The sequence below is a fragment of the Perissodus microlepis genome, chromosome 22 (genome assembly GCF_051167445.1).
Source record: "Perissodus microlepis isolate ML-2025 ecotype Zambia chromosome 22, ASM5116744v1, whole genome shotgun sequence".
Taxonomy (NCBI): Eukaryota; Metazoa; Chordata; class Actinopteri; order Cichliformes; family Cichlidae; genus Perissodus; species Perissodus microlepis.
Genome location: NC_140481.1, coordinates 17,952,060 through 17,969,831, shown reverse-complemented (window position 1 = coordinate 17,969,831; position 17,772 = coordinate 17,952,060). Strand labels below are relative to the sequence as shown.

Below are 17,772 nucleotides of genomic sequence, written 5' to 3'. Positions count from 1 at the left end.
GACGCTTTTACTAATGCAGGCTGGATAATTTAATGGTCCTCGATGACCATGCAGCAAAGGCCTTTATTACCATAGGATGTGTGTTGTTTTATCGTGTTGCTTACTTCTCCAGTCTCCTTTTAATTAGTGCTAAATAGGAACCAGTGAAAAGGGAGCTTTTAAGTAAGCCTTAAACATTACACACTGTAAGTCTGCCATGTTTTTCCACTCCAGATGAACTGTTTAAAGTTAAAAATACGTTTTACTTTCTCTGCCTTCATGCGATCGTCTCCGCCTTTTGTATTTCCTCAGATGTTGTTCCTTGTTCCTCACCCCTGAGGTTTTTTTTTCTTTTTAAAAACAAATGTGTCAGCACTTTCATAGCAGACAAAACACTCTATAAAAAGGACATGAAAGCTGAAATGAAAACATGGTTTCCCTCCTTGCTAAAGAAGGAATCTCCAGTTTTAAACAATAAGGAATCCACCCTTTCGCTGGCGGGCGACTTCAAACGCTTGCCGGGTTGTTGTGGATTTTTTTAAAGGCAGTTGTGGCTCATTTAGTCACAACAACATGGGCTCCAGCTGGCTGTTTGTTAGCGGCCTTGCAGCAGAACAATAACTGTCACGGCCACATGCACGGGGGGCGGGGCGGTGGCTAACGCCGCTCGGCTAAACAGCAGGAATAGCCACTGAGCAAGGCCACGAGAAGTTAAAACACAGGAAATTAGCCACTGTTTACTTTTGGTTGCCTACATTCGCTCCTACTAATTAATTGCACAGAGCCCCCTGGTGGATTTCAGGTCTCAAAGGAAGGAGCTCTGAGTGTCACTGTTGCACGTTTTATTGTTTATGATGCTGTTGAAATGAAGCAAGCGGTATTTGACCCATTTGTGGCCCCCAGGACTGCTGGTGTGCTGCTGCATTAGCCCTACAGTAATCCCCCGGCGACCCAGAAAGTCATTTCTGGAGCAGGTGGTTATGTGGGCCATAGGACTAATAACAGCAGCGGTGTCATATGGCTGAGAAGGTGTTAAAACCAGGGAGGGTTCATAAAGAAAGCTTCAAATTTTGACGGCTGACCACTGCACTCTAATTACAGCTGCCTCTTGTGTGTATATAGTTTGTGTGTAGGCGAGATTACGAGAGCTCTTCTTCTAAGTTTTAGCATTTTGACCATAACTCTGCAACACTTTGCACAGAGTGTGTTTGCTGCAATGAAAGGATGAAGGTCGACACATTTCCCAGCATGCATTTGCATTCATGGGATTTTTTTTATTTTTTATTTTGGAGGGATGTGTGCGGATGAAAGGGGTAAACCAGAAGGACAAACTGCACTGCTCTCTGGGGCATCTTTTTCCAGCTGAGGCCGTCATCTCACGGCCTCTGATGCAGAGAAAAGGATGTGTGATTTCGTTTTGCGTGGGTGGCCTGTTTACATTCCAGGCATTCCTCACGGGAATCCCTCTCTCTGTTTCTTCGAATCCTGTGCTGGAGCGCCTGGGAAGGCATTTGCGTCCGTGATATTCTCAAAGGTCTCTCTGGAAAACATTTGGAAAGTGAAGCCCTACTTACACACAACCGAGCGCACATCCCGATGGACTCTTTAACTGAATTCTGGGAATGTGGTGTTTATTTGTAGCATAGGGGTTTATTTAAAAATTACATTTGGAATTAAAGTTCTTGATTTGTCATCCTTCCATGCTCGGTCTACTAATGGAGGCTTCTAGGAAAGTATTACACAACAAATTTGTTGTAGGAAGTCAGGGGATTGCAAATGTCATTTTTGTACCCAAAGCAGCTTATCTGCAATCTCGTCTGTGGCCTTGTTCACGCTGTTAATTCCTCCTCAAGAGATGATTTTGTGCTCCTTGCTGCGTCAGCTTACGGCAGACTGGGTGCCTTTTCTATCTCCCTCTTAATCTTCAGATCGCATGCTTTCTTTTGAATTGCATTTTCATGGTATTTAGGGTCTTTTGTTTTTAAAGTCTGCAGGAGATAAAGAAATCCAAGAGATGCTTTCGTTCACTCAGCTTCTTTTTAAGGAGATCGTGTTGGCTTTTCTTTAATTGACTTCCTCCTTTGGGAAAAGCTTCAGAGCTACACTAAGCATCCTGTCTGTCCTGATAGTCTGGCTTACAATAACTGCTAGACACTCAGGAAGTCATAAAGCTTTAGCACCATACCGTGTCGTATGTATTACGCGTTTCACCCCGGGTGATGTCAACAAGAAATAAAATCTCCATCAGCAGCACTGGTGGGGTCGGGGCGATGTAGAGTGGTTCTGTTGTGCAGTGTGTTAAGTCTCCAGGGCACTGCTAATGGTCTAATATGAGTTGGCGGTCAGGAGCGTTGAGAGGTCGTTTACAAACGCTGTATTGTAAGGGCTCTTGATTTTAAGGGGCACTCGAGAGGAGTGTGCATTCTGACGTCTGTGCGCGTAGAGGAGTTTGCACAAGTCTTAGAACTTTAACTTCTGCACACTCTCCCACTTACCACTATTTTATTGAGTCACAAAGCTTCAGACTACTCACCTTCATCAGGTACAAAACAATTTTCATATAATCACCCACACACAATTTTACAAACGTTTACTTCAGGTAGCATTCGATCATCCATCAATTAGGGAATATTACCTGGTGAACATGTCAGGTGTGCTAAAAATCAACATCAGCTTAGTGATAAAACATCCACACGTCCTCTAAAAGAAAGAACTAGTCAAGTCATTTGCCGTTCCACATACCAGGAGAAACCTGGATGCATCACTACATAAATAAAATATGTAATGTGTAACTGCCCCTCAGAAAAAATGGTGTCCATTATGCACCTTTGGCTTTGTTTTTTAGATTATTCTGAGCACCTGTGGCAGAAAACTATCACAGCTGAGTAGATAAACAATAAGTGCTTCATTTGGTATAAAAATATCCATCCATCTTCATATTCAAGTCAAGTTGCAGGTGGATGTAAGCGTTCCCAGCTGTCATAGGACTAAAGGCAGGGTAGACCCTGGAAGGACAGACAAGCATTCATGCTGACACTCAGCAGACAATTAACCTGACCCGTGCATCTCTTTGGACTGCTAGAGTACGTGGAGACAACCCACACAAGCATAGAGAAACCGGCCTCACAGGATCTTCTTCCTGTCAGGCAAGAAGGTGTCTGCATCACCGTGCTAAAAACATGCATTTAATATTTTTTTTCTCCATAATAATTATCATCAAAATTTGTTGGCCTCCCTAAACATACTGCTGTGATTTCGGGTTAAGGTACAGTTTATACGGCCTGATTTGACTTAAAGTCTGCAGGCTCTGCATTCCTATATGAAGCACCACCCTGAAGCAAAGTAAGAAAGGTGTGGGAGATGTAGTTTTGTAAGCTAGGGACTCTCCACTAAGCAGTTCTGATGGTATAAAACAGGTTTTTCCTCCACGTTTCACCTTTCTCAGTCCGTACGCGTCTGTGAATAATATCAGTGAGTCTCACCTCTGTGTGTGTCCTGCTCTCTGCTCACATCACATCTTGCCACATTATCCACCCACTGCGTCAGGGTGGATTTGCCACTGGCCACCTCAGCTTCCTTGAAAGTGTCAGAGTGTGAAGGTGCCTCACTTGCATTTTCCTCTCGGCCGGCTGCCCGCACACTGAGCGCGCTCTAATATATTCTTTCTCATCACTCACTCCTCTCTGCCTCCACCTCGTTCTGTCACACTGATGTCTGCCACTTGCTAATTGGTTCATCTCTATTCCAATGACTCTGTGTGCGTGACCATTTTCGGTGTATTTTTTGAGTCTAAATTCCCGAGTGTGGCTTTATGTGTGTGTGTGTGTGTGTGTGTGTGTGTGTGTGTGTGTGTGTGTGTGTGACTGACAGCAGATTTTCTGCCACCAGCCGGCATCCTGTTTACTGCTCTGATGCACATTCAGCTGGTTCATTTGGTTTTCAGCCCTCCCTGGGGACACACAGAGCCGCCCCCATTAACTGATTTGAGAAGGGCTGTGGCAGCCACTGCTGCTTTGTAAATAAATATTCTACCATGTTACATATTTATTATACACGCTTTGGCCCTCTAGTTCATGTAGCTGAGCAATAGTGTGTTGACGACACAGGGTTCAGCAGTGGGATTATGCAGTTTTTGGCTTCAGTTGTGCCTGTTACGTTCAGAGCATAATTAAGTCTCTGCTGGAGGCTGCAGGCAGCCTGCTGCAACTACCTAGGTTAGAAATATTGGTAAGTAAAAGTGTTTTAAAACCTCAAAGTCTCAACAAAGGTTCCTGTTTTGATTACACTGTGCATATTTTATAAAGTTTCACTGTGAGTAGTGTATTAAAGAACTTCACAGGGCCTACAAACACCCTGTCATCATCACCTCCTCAACCGGTTCGTAGACAAGCGGCATCATGTTAAACGCTCAGCAGGTAGCTGTGTCTCAGTCTTTTGACTGAATTACGAACAGATTTCACAACAACAGTTGTCTCAAGGTGCTTAATATTGTAAGGTAAGCACTTTGGCGACAATGGGAAGGAAGAACTTCCTTTTAACAGGAAGAAACCTCCGGCAGTGTCAGGTTGAAAGTGTAAGGACTTTATGTTTACCATAAAGACACAAGAGTCACAAGTGAATAAGCATATTTCCCAAAAAGTCAAAAAATATAGACTTTGTTAACAAAAACAATAATTTTGTGCATATTCTCTCCATATCTGCTTTTGATTTTCCTACTCTCTGTTTGGAAGTCCCCTCTCCGCTCACCACTATGAAAAATGGAATAACCTCTGGTCTGTGAAATGAGAAATCAAATGGAATTGTGAAAACGGTGAAGGCAGAGCTGCGTCTGTGCTGTTGCAATCTTCGTGTGTTGCTCAGGCGTGTGCTGCTTGAATTTAAACAGAAATCTGAAGATAGCCGTCTGAAGGTTGCCACGTCTTGCAGCATCCTTCCCCCCTGCTTGGCATGGGGGGTAGGATGGGGGTTGCCATTTGTTTCCACCCCCCACTCCCCACCTGCCGGCTGCTCCTGATTGTAGATGTGCCCTTTGAGTTCCTGCAGGCTTCCATATTTTACCATATCTTTATGGTCCAGCTAGAAGACGTGTTGAATATGCGATGGCGAGCTCCAAAGAGGGACGAGGCTTCTGAAAGTGCAGCCGAAAAGGTTTAACCGCAAATTGTTAAAAGCCGGGGTAGACAAATGGGACTAAGAGTGGACAAGAGCAGGGATATAAATGGCAGGAAACTGGGGGGGAAAAAGACAAAACATAGGATGTGGATGAGGGGGTAAAACCAGCAGAGCCGGAAAGGGTTGGAAAAGGCTCGTACGTGCATTTGTGTGAAAATTACCAGCCTGTTAAAGCATGTCTGAAAAATGTGTTGCTCTTAAAGGTCAGAGGCCATGACAGCACACCTCCTAGTACTCCTTTCAAAGCGCACACGTATACCAATTAGCAAAGCAGACTTTCTACTTAAGCCCCAATGTGTTATAGAAGCCTTTAGAGAGGCTCAGACCCACCCCACCACCACCAATAGCACCGTCTGGGTCATCTAATAAACCCGCCCCTGCTGTTGTCCGAGCCTTGTAAAGATGGATCACATTTCCATTTCAGTCGCAGGCTCACACCTCCGTTAATCCTTTTTTTGGCCTGTGTCTTTTGTCCAAAAGGGTTGGTGTCACAGGGGGAGATAAATGAAGTGGCATGTGGCAATTTTCAGAGCAGAAGCAGCGGCAGCTTCGGAGAGTGGTTTCAAGGCTTTGAAGAAGAAAGAATTACATCTGTGGCTGCTCGCATCTTTGACAGTGAAAGTGTGCGTCTGGGTTGTCCATGTGTCACCTCAGTGTGATAAATGTGCATGGGTTTGTGTGTGCGCACGTTCGCCGGAGCGAGAACAGGCATCTGTTGCATATCATTAGCAGCTTTTAGAATGAATTACCTCAGTGGATTTCCCCCCCCCACACACACACACACACACACACAGAGCACCCTTCATCCTATTCCATCCACCCTGATAATCCCTTTATCTTGGCAGCTATTCAACACATAAAGGGCCAATGCCACTGAATAATGATGCGGTCATATCTACTCCTCGCTCGCCCCCGGTGATAATCTTCATCTGGGGATGACAGTGATGGAGAAATTTTATGCATGCGGTCGTTCGGAGTTGAATAAATCTGATTTCCTAATTTCTGGGCCGGGAGCAGGAGTCAAAACAAGCCACGGCACATGTTTGCACACACAAAAACAGGCACACTTTACAGCCCACATCCAGGCTGTCCCTCCTCAAATTCCCAGAGTTCAACAGTTCAATCCCCCCACCCTCCTTCTGCCCCTCCAGCCCCCCGTCAGTGTTTGCCAAGAAGGTCACTTACGATGTGAGTGACAATCCCTGAAATCGTTAAAACAATCCATCTCCTTTTTTTTTGTTTTCATTAAAGGCAGCATGCCTCCATTTACATATTTGGATGACACGCCCGGCTGGTTTGTTTAATTGCTGTAAGCTGGTCGGCTGCACAATTACTAAAGTTGTTTTTGTGCTTCAGCATCTTATTATTAGGCGCGCAGCATCGCCGACACCGAGCTAATCAATTTGAAACAACGGCAGACGTCTTTAATGCCCGAGCGGGGATAATAAAAGTTGCTTTGTCGAGGCGCGCGTGGAGGCTTGTGGTGCAGATTGTAGCTTGCTTCTTGAAATTTCAGTTTGCTTTTTCCTGCAGGGAAGCAAAAAAAACCACAAGCACGCGTTTGTCACATTCAGAGGGGAGTTTAGGGCAGCAGACAGTTACAGTATATGTTACAGATAGGTGATGTTTTTGACAGCAAGAGTACACTTCTGCTTTTCAGCAGAAGTGTGTGTGTGTGAGAGAAAAACAGTGGAAAGCTAAAGATTAATCGCATGTAGGAGGAGGCAACTGAGCGAGGTCGAGAAAGCTGTTCACCATGAGGAGGAAAGAAGGGAAGGAAAGGGAGGAAACGAAGCAGAAGTGAAATCGAGATGCTTGCAGTATTTGTGAGTGAATATTCTTTTAATAGTTTGTGTTTTCCGTGCTGCACACAGACACACATTGTTGAGGTTAATTGAACAAACGCTCACGGACTCGAGTCCTAATGATTTACATGCAGAGCAGCTGCCTGGGGCTTTGGCAAGAAAAGGAGAAGAAGAAGATAAAGGAGCAGATAAAGTAAGAAAAGGGGGAGGATAGTCTACCTCTGATGGCAAAAATGTGTGAATTTTGCTCAGGATACAGTTTGTGAACCTGAGATCTTCCCTTTGCCACAAAGAAAACATGTTTTGTTAGCTCCCAGAATGCCAGAGGTTATCCAGCCAGGCAATCAAATCAATGCTTATTGCCCATCCAATTAGAGCCCGGCAGCTTCTGGTTCAGCTGCGTTTCCGAGTGCGTTTGAAAGAAATCTCCCTGGGCCTCTAAAAAGACTTTGGGGTCACCACGGAAAACTGGCACAGGAAGGCAGGAAATGTGGCTTTTCCCATGGGGTAGTGTGACATTAAGTGGAGGCAGATTTTACAGACGCGCGCACATGTTTACACAATCCTCGCACATATGCCCAGAGCCTCTGTGGACTGCAGTGGCTCCGCGAGGTCAGGACAGGTCAGGGAAAAGCTTTGGGAGAGAGAAGATGTGTCATTTCTGGTGAAAGCTTAAGACACATGTTGCTGTTTCTGTAGCCCTGCAGCTGTTTGGGATTCAGGAAGAAGGGAGTTGGCAGTGAACTGTTAAAATTAGCCCCCTTTTTTCTTAAGATTCTGTATAAGAAAGTTAAAAAAGAAGATATATGTGTAAATGTAACCCTGTGGACTTAGACAATGTAAGATTGGTTGGTTTTGCACCTTTGTGCATTTCCTTTAATCTCTTTGGATCATTACAAAACGTTTACATGCTTCATATTTCACTTACATGTCCCCGGTGGGAAATGATTGTGAATGCTACCGCCAGCAGATATAGTTACTGCATCTTGTAAGAAGGAGGGTCGTCATCTTGTGGATGAATCTATAACAAACACACACGCACGCACGCAAATTTGTAATATGAGAGAGAGAAAATGAGGCAGCCTTGCTAAATTATGCAGTTTCAATTTCCCCATTTAGGGAGGGTAGATCAATTTCTCAGACTAAAACCATTAACCCTTAGGATGGCTGGTGTTGCCATGGCAACACTCTTATGTCTCTTGATCGCAAGCACCTGTTTTCATGGGGACGCACCATTGCTTTGGCTCATGCGGGCGTATGCAGCGATCAGTGAATTAGACTGTGCGAGGCCTGTACTGCACGCACACACACACACACACACACACACACACACACACACACACACACACACACACACACACACACACTTTCCCGAACTGAAACTTGACGGTTTCTTCAGTTGCAGTGATGGATTTGAGTAAGCAGATCCTGCAGCACCTGCAGGCGTTTCTGTGCATGTGTGCGTGCATTTAATTGCATTGTCTCAGTCAGGGGCAGGGTCCCTTGTTGCACTGCATCCTGTTGGGGAGTTGTATTTCATCTACCCTCTCTGGGGATGGGTGTGTGTGTGTCACAGTGAACTACTGCTTGCCTATGCGGTCTTTCTGCTTTTTGCCGCCATGTATTTTTGTCTCGGCTTTTATTTTACTCCTCCCCCTTCTTTATTTCTTCTAGTAGCTGCGGTTTTTCTACATCTTTTTCTTTTTTCTACACCGTACACTTGTTTTGCTTCTTTTTCCCTTTTTCATCTTTAATTCTTAACCCTTGACATCAGTCCCCCATCCTTCTCCTCCCCTCCCCCATCTATCTCACCCCCTCCACCGAGCAAATGGCCCTCCGGTCAAGTCACAAGATGCTCAGTAGTGTGTTTGGATTTCATGGAGCATTTTTTTTTCTGCTTCCACACAGCCTGCAGGAGTGTCTGCATGCATCTCTGTGTTTATTATGATAATGCTGCCTATGCGTGCTTCTGTATACTAATGTGTGTGTGCGTGCATGCAAATGTTATTTGCACTGATTGGGAAGACTAGGAGGTCATCAGTTTCCCTTAACTATGTCCACATTACTCTGATGCTATTATGCCAGCAAAGGGAGGCATTGCAAGCATATTGCTGCTTTCCACTTTATCGAGATGGCTTTAGAGCACATTTGGTAAACACAGTATTTCAGGGGTGAGACAAAAGAAACACGGCAATGTCGCATCACATCCTCTTAGAGCTGAATAATCGATACACTGGCACGAAGTATCGACGTTTTTTATTAAATCATGAAGGCGCTCCAAAGGGATTCGACTTAGCAGAGTCTCTGTGACTCCTCTTATCAGTGCTTATCAAGTGAATGAGGATGGGATGAACTGAAGGTAAGCGAGGACAAAACTCACACGGGAAAAAAACGTGGACAGCAAGTCAGAGCAAATCAAATGCCCAGATTACTGAAGTGGACTAACATTAATGCACAGACAGTGTATTATACAGCAGGAATGGAATGAGAAATATTTATGTATATTGCTTAATGACATTTTATAGACTTAAGTGCCTTACACCTACAGCTAATTTAGAGTCATTAATTACACGTAGGACCTGGAGGAAAACCATACAGTTGCATAACTTTACATAGAAAAGCTCCAGCTGCTACTTTTGGGTGAAGAATCCCTTTTTTTGAGTGTGTCTGTATGCCACGTTTAGGTCAGGCTCAGATCATGTTCTAACCATCCGTTTTTATTTGGAACGGGCCACAGACCACCTCCTTCAAAGTGTGACTACCGTGTTCACGTCTGTACAATTAAAACAGTTTGATTTAAATCACTGCCATGGAATGTGCCAGATGTTTAAAAAAATGCTTATGTTAATTATTATGTTTTACAGTATTTGCATAGCGTTACTTACCTCTAGCAATGTCTATTAGCTGTGAAAGCTACCGGTGATCATAATCTGGTGTGACTGCTCCATGAAATTAAAGTTTGGATGGCAGGAGGAGGGCGTGTGGCACTATGCAGGCGGACGTGCAAGGCAGCATTCAGCATGTTTAAAAGCTATTATGTGGCAGCCTGTTCATATCAGATTAGAGTCTGTGGCTAGCAAACACAGATGTCAGTAAATCTGAGTAAAATGCAGCCTTTGTTTTTTCCCGTGCAAATGTGCTGCACGAAGCACAGACGTTAGGGGTAATTTCTAAATCACATGAAGTCCCCTGGGGATACTAATCCTGTAGGAATGGGGCTTTACTCTCTGATTCCCACCCCAACTGTATTCTCATGGTTAAAAAATATATATATATATATATATATCTTTGGATTATGTTTAGCCCCTGCCCCAAAGTGCATTGTTGTAATCCTACTGGTCAGAAAGGTCACAGAAAATTATCGGCTTTTTTATATACTCCTATTGTAAAGATGGATTCTGGATAATGACCCCCCTTCCCATCAGTGGAGAATGATGTTGAGAAGCAGAAGTCCTCATTGTTTGCAATAAACCCCTCTCTAGCTCCTTTTATGATGTTAGAAAGGTTACTTGGGGCTTCCTGCAGAGCTCCACACGAGCACGACTTCTTGAAGAAAGTAGAGGCTCTTTCTCTCCCGAAAACTCGATTATTTATTATTGTGGAAATGCCTCTGGCTGTCCTTTCAGAAGCTTTCCCCGGGCTCATTTCGCTGCAGACATCCAGCTGTAAACCTTCCCCATCTGCGTGCACCCAGAGGACCCTGCAGAGGGAGGTGTCACACATGCTGTGAGAGTATACGTTGAAACCGAAGCGCCGCTTTCGCCTGTGGATGCAAATTTTTCTTCTCTGCATTTCCCTTCTAGCCAGTGACCTGTCCAGTAGACAAAACTCCCACACACCCACACTCAGAGTCAGGCAAACGCTCTTCCTGTAGAGCAGCACGGCTCAGATTAGATGCCGTGGCTTTTTGGCTCTGGTGTCTTGCATATAAAGTCCTGCAGTGGTCTGTCTTATGATTATGTCAGGTCTCAGTGTGTGTGGACAGCTGGGTGAGGGTAAAATTTGGGCTTTTACCTTCGAATTTCCACACACATTCCTTCTAAAATGACTTTTCCAGTCAGTTATTTTCTGTAAACAGAAGACATCCACACTGATTGTCTCCGTTCCAAGGCTTCTGCTTTCTTTCATCAAAGCCAGGGAGCGCTTGGAGGAAGAAGAGTGACAGCAAAAGAAAGCACAGTTGTAATCCTTGGCTTGAAGTCTTGTATCACATAACGGTGGCCTGTGGAGAGCTTTCCGCTGTGAAAAAGATACTTGGAGCTTTAATGTGTAGTGTTTATGAAGCATTAAGGAAAGAAAAGTATGCTTTGATGACAGAGTGGATGGTTTATTCTACGCATATTTTGTACACAGCAGGGTACCCAAAGTGATATCCAACTTCTTTTGCTCTGAGAGTAAGATGATAAGTGTAAGACTTTTGCAGAGAGAGTTTGGTGCCTTGGAATGGTGGAAAGTATGGGAATAGCCTCATGTGCCAGGAATTTACTCTAAGTCCAAATATTAAGACTGTATAAGTGAGTGAAGGAGTGCCTTAAAGGCGTTTTATATGTATGTTGTAAGCTTGCTATCTGCAGTCTTTCTAATGGCCAGCAGGGGGTGACTGCTCTGGTTGGGGAAAAGCGTCGATTGTATAGTAGAAGTCTATGAGAAAATGCCCCTACTCATCACTCGATCTATGACCTCAGTAGACAGGCTCATGGTGAGGTCATGGTCTCATTTACTGGTTTTAAGATTCATTTCATTCAGTATGATGTTTATTTTGTAATTTATGGTCCATTATAGAGTAGAATAGACAGAGTACACTTTGTCCTTTCACTGCTTTGTTATTGACAAGGTGCAGTTACGCATGTGTGCAGCGTCCTTTGGTTTCTGAGTGAAATCACTCGTGACCTTGAAGACCTTGGTGTATGTAAGCCAAATTTAAATGACAGTTAAAGATGACCTCAGGCTACACCCCTGTAACGTTTTACTAGGATATATTCAGAACTTTTCAAACTATTGTGTTATTGTGTTTTGCTTTTCGTATTTTTAATTTTATGCTCCTGTCATACTGGGAAATCTTATCTGAGAAATCCAAAGTTAAGTGTTAAAGTGGGGTTTGCTTACATGTGTCTGGAGGCTGGTTAACACTCCTGACACACCACTCACACATACCAAAACAGAGGTCTGAACTGTCTTTCATTCCTCAAACCTCAAACTATCCTTACAACCTGTTGCTGACTTTTTCAAGAAAACACCCCCTGAAATCTGCCATGACACACTGAAGCACTGAAGGACATTTCAGAAGTTTGGCTTAGTGGTTCCAGGATTAGTTTTGATCCACAGAAGCTAAAATGAGTTGAGCAGGAGATTTATTTATTTATTCCTCCCCTTTTTTTCCACTCAACCACCATAAATAGCGGCGATGGGTAGAAGGAAATGTTGCCATGGCGACGCAGCGCCGTGGCAGCCGGTAATTATTCTGGTTTAAGTGCCAGCGCGAGACGCGGGCGAGCTGGCACACAGCGGCAGATAGTGACACCTGGACACGAGCCTCTCAGGTGAGGTCAGATACGGCGTCTGTGAGGTAACTGTCCCAGGGGACCCCAAAGCATTCGGACTATTTTTAAGTCATTTCAAGCAAAATCAGAGTGTATAACTGAACCTGCACCCTGTACGTGTATAATGTAAAATACTGCAGTGCATACTGCGCACGTTACATGTTATGGGACACAGTTGAGTGATGATGTCACCTGGTTATTATCTTCTCGGTTACATGGGCTGACTGATCAATACATCGCATGTGTGAAAGATGCTGTGCAGTGCTTATTGTGTGTACTGCATACAGCTAGTGTGTGTTTGTGCATGAGAGGTTGCAAGCAGCCTGTTGTCCAATATGTATTTGCTACGGGCATTAAAAAACAAACACTCTCCCACTCACATGCCTGCCCAGCCTACATCTGTGCACGCACACACACTTGCAGGACAACACCACCCTCCAATGATAACATTAACTCATCGAACCCCCCCTTTTTTGTTATCTGCTCTCTTCCAGGCAAGGCCGACCTGACTAATCATCCAAGGTGTCAAGGTAAGGCTTTGTTAAGTCTGTTGGTGTCTCGTACCAGGCGCACCTGTGTGTTTTTGTGCAGGGATAAACACAATCGGCTTTCTGACAAAGGCGGGAATTCCTCAGTGTCTTCTTGAAGAAGACGAAGGCGAAATTAAAACTGCGCTCTGCAGCTCCATCTGATTTGCAAACAAAACTTCCATGCTGCTCGAATACGACGAGTGCTATATCAGCTCCCACACTCCCCAGTCACATTAGCATAGGCGAGCAGAGAGACACAATGGAGTTTTTCACCGCCGGCACAGAGTACACACATTCTTCGCACACACATACACTCCAGACAGGAGTTTGGCTCCTGCACTCTCCAAGAAAAAAGATGAGGGAAGATAAGTTGTCATGTTTTTGTCACTGCCACTTGCCACCAGGTCTGCTGTAGCTCTCTGTTGTGCTGTGACTGAAAGGAGAAAGAGTGTGTGCGGTTTATTTTCGCTCCCATTTTTCATTGTGCGGTTTCACTCCTTCTCCACACTGTCTGCCCTGAACTATTTCTCTATCTTAGTCACGGGAGTGCACGACATCCCCTCCCCTCCCTGCACACACACACTGGGATACAAACCACTCTCTCCACATTTATTTATTTTTATTATTTTAGGCTCACAATCCCTCCCCACCCTTTTGTGACTCACCCGCAGCTCCACACGGCCCCCATAAATCATCCGTGATAAAATCAGGGGTTCCATCAGTTCAGCTAAACCCAACTTTAGCTGTTAGATGGAGACGTGATGAGGTTTCTGATGCTGTGCGCAGAGCCCAGACACCAGTTGTTGGAGGCACTGTTGTGAGGGCCACTGCAGCAGACTGAGGCAGATCGCTGTCTGCACTGCGGTCTCACACTGCTCGCTTCTGCCACCTGCTGGTCATGTCTAGTCAGTGTGTGCAGTTCAAATATTTATAAGGAATGTTAAAGAATCTAAATGAATTAGCCAAAAACAGCAATTCATTTATTGTAGTATGTGTCTCTGTAGTTGGAGCTTCACAGGTGTCCAAGACACAAAACAGCTAATGCACCTGGTGTCCTCTGTTCCACTAGGCGTTGGTATAGTAGCTTATTTAAAGTCACTCTCACAGATAATTAAGAAAATAGTCCAGTAGTTTACATGTGCATTTCAATGTACCAATGTGCCAATCTCATGACAGCAACTCAGTGCATTTAGATGTGTAAACAAGACGACCGGCCGAAGTTCAAACTGAGCATCAGAATGGGGGAAAAAAGTAATGTCAGTGACGCTGATTGTGACATGCTTGTTGGTCTGAGTGTTTCATAAATTGCTGATCTATCAACCACCTCTAGGGTTTTTAGAGAATGGTCTGAAAAAGAGAAAATAACCAGTTAGTGGCAGATCTGCGGGAGGAAATGCCTCCAGAGTAATCAGATTGCAGTCCGATAGAGCACCTTTGGGATCAGGTGGAACAGGAGATTCTCGTCGTGGATGTGCAGCCGACAAATCTGCAGCAACAGTGTGAAGCTCTCATGTCAACATGGACCAAAATCTTGTTGAATCTATGCCATGAAGAATTGGGACAGCTGACCTGTGCAGTCTAAGTGACAAAACAAAAGCGAGTGTAGAGGTTGGGTATTTCTACCAAAGAAAGCCAAACATATTTTTACATTTTAGAGCTGATATTAATCAGAATCAGAATCAGAATACTTTATTAATCCCTGGGGGAAATTATTTTTTGTTACAGTGCTCCATTATAAACCAACATTAAGACAAGACAGACAATACGCTAACTAAGAATAGTACAATATATACATATATATACATACATAAGTCACTCATAAATAAATAAATAGCTGGAAAAGAAATGTGTATTTGTAGCAGTAACCAGTGTGTTAAGTGGATGCGTTGTACAGGGAGATGGCCACAGGCAGGAAAGATCTCCTGTGTCGTTCAGTGGTGCTTTTCGGTAATCTCAGTCTCTCACTGAACGTGCTCCTGTGACTGACCAGCATGTCATGGAGTGGGTGGGAGGTGTTATCCAACATTGTCTTTATCTTGGACAGCATCCGCCTCTCCGACACCACCTTGAGGGAGTCCAGCTCCATCCCCACAACATTACTGGCCTTACGGATTAGTTTATTAAGTCTGTTGGCATCTGCGACCCTCAGCCTGCTCCCCCAGCATGCAACAGCATAGAGGATCGCACTGGCCACAACAGACTCATAGAAAATCCTGAGCATTTTCTGGCAGAGTTTAGGAGTTTAGACGAGACTTGAGATGAAAACATTTCCTACAGCGTGCCGGGCAGCATAGCCAGGAAATATGGAGGGTTTCCTCTATTAAGGTGTGTCATTTCTTTGAAAAGCATAAGCAATGTTGAATAATTTTAGGGTGTGTATCATAATCACCTTCGATTACATTACGCAATAACAAGGAAATAATCCTCAGATGGTGACTGCTGCTGAACATGACAATGAGTTCACTGTATTCATATGGCTTCCCACAGGCACCAGATCTCAGTCTAATAGAGCACCTTTGGGATGTGGCGGAGTGGGAGATTCCCATCATGGATATACAAATGTGCAGCAGCTGTGTGATGCCATCATGTTAACATGGACCAAACACTGAGAAGTGTTTCTAGCACATTGTTGAAGAAAAAAAAGGAGGTTCCAACCCAGTAGTGGCAAAGTGTCCCTTTTTTACCTTTTCAAATCTAAAGTTACACATTTTCACTCTATTTTATAAAAAAAGAAAAGAAAAGAAGAAGAAGTCACCCAGTGGACACTTTTTTGCCCGCAGGCCATATGTTGGAAACCTTCAGATTTCTTTATAATAGCAAACAATAAAAAGTCATTATTTCTGTTTCTGTCTGCATTCTCGTCAACCTGGGTTTGAAAGATTCATAAGGTGTTTATAAACAGTGATTGTCCGACGAGCATGATTCGCCTTTAGGTTTCCATGATAGAGCTTTAAGATGGCTGCTGAGTTCAAATTCTCCTCTCAGTGTGTTTTCCTAACAAACAGAGCACAGCTTGCACAATTTGGCTGACTGTATCCTCCAGTAAATGTTGCTCCTCCTCAGCCAACGGCGATCTCTCAGTATCTGCTGAAAAGTTAAAAAAAAAAACGTTGCACAATTTTTTTTTTCACATTTAAAAACATTAAAAAAAATCTACAATATACGTCATTCCTGGTAAAACTGTAAAAAATAAATAGTTTTGTTTCCGTTTAAATGTGATTGCAATTTCACATCTACAAAAAAAGTATGTTTTCCTTGTGTTTCCCCAGCTGGTACCAGTCCGATGTCCTCTTCCCCCACAGTGTGATGTGCCATGGCTCCGGTGCTGAGTGGAGTGTGGTGGGGGCCGGAGGCAGGCGTCGTCGGGTCGGGGACGGCAGCTTCTACTGGTGTGGCGTCGTGGCTGGGGAGCGGGCAGCTGATCTTGATCGTCACCCTCAGCATCCTCACCGCTTTGCTGCTGGTGTCGGTGCTGCTGCTGCTCTGCGCTAGCTGCCAGGGGTGAGCGCCATCACCAAGCAAACACACCCATATATACCGTGTACGAATGGTGTTATTGTCATTGCTGTTAGGGCACGCTCACATATCAAAAAAAGCTTCACTTCCTGCTGTGTCAGCTATCCAAAGCAGATCTGCTCTGCTGGGAAATGCAGACAGTGAAAAAATACCTGAGAGGCTGTTCTTAGCTACAGTAATTATAGGTACAGCAGCAGTACAGAGCAGTGCTGCTGAGTAACACTAAAAATGCCCTCTAGGGTAGTAGGCCATAATTATTTAATTATTAATTATGAATGGAAGCATGTGCTGTCTCTAAGCAGCCGTACACACACCCATCTATCTATATATATAAAAGAGAAACACGTTTCCTTGTCATTTAACTTTCCTTTCGTGTAATCCCCGTAATGAGCTGATGCAAGCAGACTCCAAATAAAGCAGCACAACTGAAACTAAAAGTTAATTTGACCGACTTAACGACCCAGCACGTAATGAAGATTTAATGTTAACGAGTCTAAGCTGCGAACTTCGCTATAGTGCGTCAAGCTTTGTTTTGTCTCATTGGGATTGCACTGAAGTAATGGCTAAGAGATTAATGAGGCATTTACTTTGCGGCGTGACGTGACGGGCTGTATATTAAACACAAACGCCCACCTCTTACACAGCGGTTCCAACGTGTGGGATTGTAATTGTTTTTATATGTAGCCCCCAGGAGCTAAGAGAAATGAGTTTTTCTTCGCCCTGCAGAGAGCTGAGTTGAATGTTAATGTCCCGCAGGGAGACGTTTGGCAGGCAGCCGGTTTTTACGTTTTCAGATTTGCAGAGGTAAATAAAGAAGATTGTCACTTTTCTTCTCATGTAGATGAGAGGCGCAGAACATTCGAAACAAGTATAATGCAGTTAGATATGCATCAGCTCGCTGCAGCCTGCTTTATGACATAAAGTCAAATTTGATTAACCCGTGAATGAAAAACTAAGTGTCACAGCAGCATGAAAGCAGTGTTGCACATGCATATACATACAGTCCTTATTTGTCCCTCGACATAGCTCCTCCTCATTTAGAGCAACTTCTTCATCTGATTAAAACAGGAGTTTCGAGGTGGAGCTTTTGCACTCGGAGCAAGAGCCGTCTATCTTTAGATGCCCACGGTTAGATTATCTGTTCTCAGTGACATCACAGGGAGCCAGAGTAGAACAAAAATGTCTGAAATGGAGTGTTTCTGAGCAGGCTGAAGGCTGAGCCTCACAGGG

The 17,772-nt window shown here is 44.2% G+C and overlaps 1 protein-coding gene across 2 annotated transcripts in view; it reads left to right on the top strand.

Annotated features, from left to right (window-relative positions):
• pag1 (phosphoprotein membrane anchor with glycosphingolipid microdomains 1) overlaps nucleotides 1-17,772 on the top strand; it is a 60,519-nt gene that overhangs the window by 23,681 nt on the left and 19,066 nt on the right. For both annotated transcript variants that reach the window (XM_084919969.1, XM_084919968.1), the window contains 2 exons: nucleotides 12,991-13,026; nucleotides 16,296-16,527. In XM_084919969.1, the coding sequence (XP_084776095.1) occupies nucleotides 16,340-16,527 (188 nt within the window). In that variant the 5' untranslated portion in view covers nucleotides 12,991-13,026; nucleotides 16,296-16,339. The remainder of the gene's footprint in view (nucleotides 1-12,990; nucleotides 13,027-16,295; nucleotides 16,528-17,772) is intronic.